The following is a 5,662-nucleotide window of genomic DNA, read 5'->3' as shown; positions in this document are numbered from 1 at the left end:
CGGAGCGGGGGGCAAGCGGCTGGACATGGGGCAGGGGTGTGGCAAGCAGCAGCAGCACAGCACTCCATCCCCTCCTGCCCCGTGTACACCCCGGGACCTTTCAAAGTACCTCCAAGGGTATGCACACCCCCAGCTGACAACCCCTGCGATATCAGACTGATGTATTGGTGCATCGCTACTTTGTTTTCCCCATTTCCTTTCCTTCACAGTCCGCCTTGACCCTTACAACTTTATATAATTTTGTGTCATTGGCAACACTGGCACATCTGGCCACCTCACTAGTCACCCCCTTTTCCAGATCATTTATGAATATGTTGAACAGCACTGGTCCCAACACAGATCCCTGGAGGACTTCTTCCCATCCTGAAGACAGACTATTCACACCCACTCTTCGCTTTCTGTCTTTGAGCCAATTTCTAATCCACAAGTGGACGTTCTCTGTAATCTCAAGACTACCTAATTTAGTTAGGAGTCTCTGATGGAGGACCTTGTCAAAGGCTTTTTTGGATGTTCAAATATACTAATGTCAACTGGATCGCCCCAATCTAGCATGATCTGCCTTTGACAAAGCTGTACCAACTCCTCCACAGTGAATCATGTTTATCTATGTGCTGAATAGTTCTTTTTTATTATTATTGTTTTTATCAGTTTCCAGGAACAGAAGTTAGGCTCACTGGCCTGTAGTTCCTTGAATCCCCACTAGAGCCCTTTTTAAATATGGGAATCACACTGCCAGTTCTCCAATGCTCTGGTACCAACGATGGTTTTAGTGATAGGGTTCAGAAAGACTGTGAAGTGAACCAGAATTTGAGTTGCAGATAAACTTTTTCAGGTAAAAAACAAAATAATTGTTTGCTATCTTGATAACTTTAAAAGGGCCAGCAACAACTTAAATAAAAGAATTCTATCTTCTGAAGAAATTGGTGGCAAAGGAGAGGTTTCTAACTTAGCACTTTAAGTGGACTTATTAAGCTCTATTTATTAGCAACCTATGCTTTTTAACAAAACAGAGAAGAGCTACCATCTTAAAAAAATGTCTCTCACCAAAATAAGTTGCTCAGTGGGAAATGACATCCAGGTTCGCAGGAGATCCCTACAGCAAATCTCTACTCCTTACCATTTGAGACTGAAAATTAATGGCAGAAAAGACAACAACCTTTCTGAAATCCAACACATGCTTATCTTGCACAGAATTACCTGCATTCCTGTAAAGAATTTTAAATTACTTTTTAAGATTAATCATTTACAATGTTTTTACTATCTAGCAAATGGGGCACTATGTGCTTGGCTTTTTAAGCGCAGTAAATGTTAAATAGTAAACTTTATGCAATTCTCTTTCTAGGATGATTGACCTTTTGCAACTTGCCTTCCATTGTTTTTCAAATTCACTACGATTTAAAAATTTGCAATAAAAAACCACTTACAAAGTTGGTGCAGAGCCATTATCTGTGAGGATTAGTCTGGGATGTTGCTGAACTGTAATAGGAGAGCTGGAACCTGATCCTGAGCTTGCTGAAGACATACTAGGTGGGCGGATCTCAGATAGATAATCCGGAGCAGAATCAATTTGTAGTGGTAACTGGTTAATATGGATGTCATCCGTTATTGGTGAATCCATGATGCCACATGTTAAAATGTGTGAAAGGCTGCAGTCATCACAAGTACATCTGCTCAAGAATTAAGATGATCACAAAACTTTACTTCACAGATTTGTCAACTATAGTTTTAAGTAGCTTTCAAATCTATTAATGCACTGTGCCTGCCACAATACTGGATTTTCTTTTTTTTCTTTAACACACAAAGTTAATGTTTTATTATGATCTCATGTTAAAAACATCAACTCACCTTCTTCTATAATTACAGTTGGGACAGTCAGGCATGCTCAGACGTGATGACAGCATATGCCTCATTGTGTCTGTGAAGTTGTTCTCTCCAGCTAGTGCTTTCTTGTTATTTAGCTAAAGTAAATTATAAAGCAGAGTTTTAGCACTGCAAACATTTTCACTAAAGTTTTAATCATAGTTCACGATATATAATAGCAGAAATATTCTTTCCATTTGCAACATAGCGCTTCAAAGGAAGCGTGTCTAAATCAGGTAATTTGATAAACATGTTTTGGTCACCACAACACTATGTCAAAACATTTATAAATTAAAAGTTTAGATTTTAAAAACTGATACATGTCTGGCATTCAAAATACATGCTGGCTCAAAGAAAAAACATTTCCACATAAAAGGAATTAGACAGCTTTGTCCATCTCTCCAACCCATGTATAGATTTAGCCTTTTTTGTACAAATTCCTACTCTATCACTACACCAAGTTCTTTCACTTCAGTACTTCTCTCCCTTAGTCAAGGATATGCACAGAAGGCCATTATTTGCAAGTGGAGGAAGAATGAAAAAACGTGCAAGTTTAGTAAAAAGCTGTACAGCCAACTTTGTAGCTACTCTAAGCTAGATCCAAATAAGAATTTAGAAGCCTAAAACGGGCACGATTCAGAAACCTAACTCCAAAACTGCAATGAAAACAACCCCCACTGAGAAAACAAGCTAATCCTGGAGATGCTGAACTCACTAGAACCCCACTGTCTGACCTCAAAGTTCTTCAGGTACCTGCTTGGCTTTTTCATGCCCAGAACTACACTCCTGTGAGCTGCTGAGTATTTATGCCTGTTGGGATTCAAGGACAAAGGACCCTTGACTTTCATCTACTAAAGAGATTGCTGTAACAGGGGTGCAGAATTAGACATTTCACAACAATTCAGCTGCAATCATTTTCATTTGAAATACAAATCAAGTACAATGAGCTAGTGCCCACCTGATGTACCAGCTCAGTGGGTAGAAGGCTCAGCCAGAAAACAGGAGATTCAGGTTAGCTTCTCTGTTCAGACTGAGGCAGTTTAAAACCCCATCTACAACCTCCCAAATGCATGCATGTAACCAATGGGCTACAGCGGAGGTCAGCGACCTTTCAGTAATGAAGAACCAAATAATTACACACAGCTCAATTGGTACAGCCAGAATGTATAACTTACTTTGGTGATGTTCACATGGAGGAGAGAAGGTTACAGGAGAATTTTTTTTTTGATTGGGGGGGGGAGAAGGGAGAATAGGTCTGGAAGATTAAATGTATTTTGCATATTTTCTCTTTATTGTTAGGTTGCATTCATTACAAATTAGTGAGAGCACTGCAGTTGCATTTGCTCACGAGAGCCGATGTCAATATTTGTACTGCTTACATTCACCATTAAATCCTGATGCAAGCGATTCATCAGTCAAATCTTGACCATAAATGTTATATTCAACTAACTTCATTATTGACAAAGTCTATTTGCAGACGTACTCCCAAAAACTGTTATCATGCCAGCAGCAAAACTGTCTACAAATATGCTGGGATCAGGAGACTTGAACGGAATATGATCAGCAGAGATCCAGGGTTTTTGTTTCTTGTGGAAAAACATGGATTTTCACTTTTAAAAAGGAGAATGCAGGAAACTGCAGGTTTCCCCTTGCAGTCTGGCAGTGTTCCAGCCTGCAAGGGGCTGCTGGGGGGGGAAGCAAGACGCAAGGGGCAGGGCCACCATGCACGTGTGCACAAACACATACACATTGCACCCAGGCAGGGTGGTGGAGAGCAGCTCCCTCCAAGCAAATCTATGGGGGATGGGAGGGGCACAGGTGACATAGCTGGGACACCAGGTGGCACAGGTGACATGGGAAGGTGGGGGAAAACACAAGCAAGGTGTCAGGCAGGGGAGAAGAGCACGTGGACCCCCAGATTTCTGCGCACACTGTGGGGTGAGAGGCGTAGGGCTGCAGCCTGGCCTGACCAACTCCAGGCAGGAGCCATGGGAGGGAGCGCCACACTGCCATGATCACCAAGGTGAAGTGCCTCTTGCATACCCAGCAAGTGGGAGCACAACTTCATGCCACTGCACTTCACCCTGGTGGCTATGGCAGCATGGAGCTCCATCCTGTGCTGGGTGGCCCCCACTAGGCTGCCAAGGCAGCTTCTGCCTGGAGCTGGTCTGGCCCAGCTGCAGCCCCACACCCTGCTGCAGGCACAGAAGTCTGGGGGAGCACATGCCCCCACTGCCACATTGCCTCCTCCCAATCTATCACCTGTGCCCACCCTCACACCTCCCTCACACTGGAGTGCTGGGGCAGTAGGTTGGAAGTAAGAGGCACCAGCAGGGCTGGGGGGAAGACCAGGGCTTCAAAGTGAGAGACAAACGGCAGGGACAGGGTACTGGCATACCAGCGATGCTCAGTGCCACAAAGCAGCAGTTGAGGGAGGACAGGACAGCCACAGCTGGACCTGCAGCCTGGTGAGCAAAGGGGGTAGGGGGTGTTCTGATTTTCCATGATAAAAAAAAAGAATCAAGTGCCAAAATGTATAGGCATTAAGAACGTATTTTATTATAATGATTAAGGCATGACAGGCTTCCAAATTGCTTTAAAATTGTAAATACGTCAATAAGAAATTGTGTTCAACTAATACACGCATGCACAGCAGAAAAACACCGATTTTGGGTCAAATGCAGATCAGAAAATTTAGGATTTTTAAACAGAGAAAACCAGGATCCCTGGTGATCAGGTCACTTGCTTTGTAATGAGTCTTTCAATGTATCACTTGCTTGAAGATCTGCAAGTTCTATCTAATAAACTTGAGGTGTCTCTTCAATGTCAAATTCAAATACATTTTAGAAAAATGAAGATGAATGTGTTTTGAATACTTAAGGAAATCCTTAAACATATTTCTGGAATTCCTCCTGAAATTGTTTGAAAAAAGCCTCAATAAACCTACCCTGTGGAAAACCCATATCAATTCCTGCTTCACTCTGTGTGTTTACAACTAGAAAGGTGTAAAAAGTTTTTTCAGTGATACATCTTATCAAAAGATTCATTTGTAGATCTGAAATGCTTTCACATCAGCAGTACAGGTTGTAGCTGCCTTGGTCTAAGAACACAGGCAGACAAGGTTCTTTGGGTAAATCTGAGATCTTTTATCAGACCCACTCAAATAGATGGAAAAATTCTTCTTTGCAAGCTTTTGGGTAAAAATACCCTTTGTACAAAAGCTGAGGAAGCATTTGCAGTTGGTCTGTGCTCTTCCTGGATGAAATAGTAGAACCAAAAGCCAAAATCCATAGGAGAATTAATATAGCTGGTAAGTAATAGAGAGGTTACCTGGGGAGCCGGATGTTAGGCAAGTTATAATGCGTCATAAATCCAATGTCTATTTTAGTCCATGAGAAATGTCCCCCACAGGTAAATTCATAGTTTCATAGTTTCTAGGGGTGGAAGGGACCTGAGCAGATCATCAAGTCCAACCCCCTGCCATGGCAGGAAAGATTACTGGGGTCAAACGACCCCAGCAAGGTGTACATCTAGCCTCCTCTTAAAGACCCCCAGGGTAGGAGTCAGCACCACTTCTCTTGCAAGTTGGTTCCAGATCCTAGCTGCCCTGACCGTGAAGTAGTGCCTCCTGATATCTACCCTAAATCCACCCTCTGCCAGCTTGTGACCATTATTCCTGGTCACTCCTGGCAGTGCTCGGGGGAACAAGGACTCCCCAATGCCTGCTGATCCCCTCTGACTAGTTTGTAACAGGCCACAAGATCCCCCCTCAGCCTTCTCTTGTGGAGGCTGAACAGGTTCA

General features: G+C 42.9%; 1 protein-coding gene across 3 annotated transcripts in view; it reads right to left on the bottom strand.

Annotated features, from left to right (window-relative positions):
- The window catches only part of FAM193A (family with sequence similarity 193 member A), a 155,060-nt gene that overhangs the window by 69,091 nt on the left and 80,307 nt on the right, over positions 1-5,662 (bottom strand). For 2 of the 3 annotated variants that reach the window (XM_019526283.1, XM_019526284.1), the window contains exons 9-10: positions 1,846-1,958; positions 1,425-1,667 (exon numbers count right to left, since the gene is read on the bottom strand). In XM_019526283.1, coding sequence (XP_019381828.1) covers positions 1,425-1,667; positions 1,846-1,958 — 356 coding nt within the window. The remainder of the gene's footprint in view (positions 1-1,424; positions 1,668-1,845; positions 1,959-5,662) is intronic. The other variant, XM_019526285.1, reaches the window with a different exon arrangement.

This window comes from Gavialis gangeticus, unplaced genomic scaffold, assembly GCF_001723915.1.
Source record: "Gavialis gangeticus isolate Ggan-Ray unplaced genomic scaffold, GavGan_comp1, whole genome shotgun sequence".
In the NCBI taxonomy this organism is placed as follows: Eukaryota; Metazoa; Chordata; order Crocodylia; family Gavialidae; genus Gavialis; species Gavialis gangeticus.
This window is presented reverse-complemented; position numbering and strand designations above follow the sequence as displayed.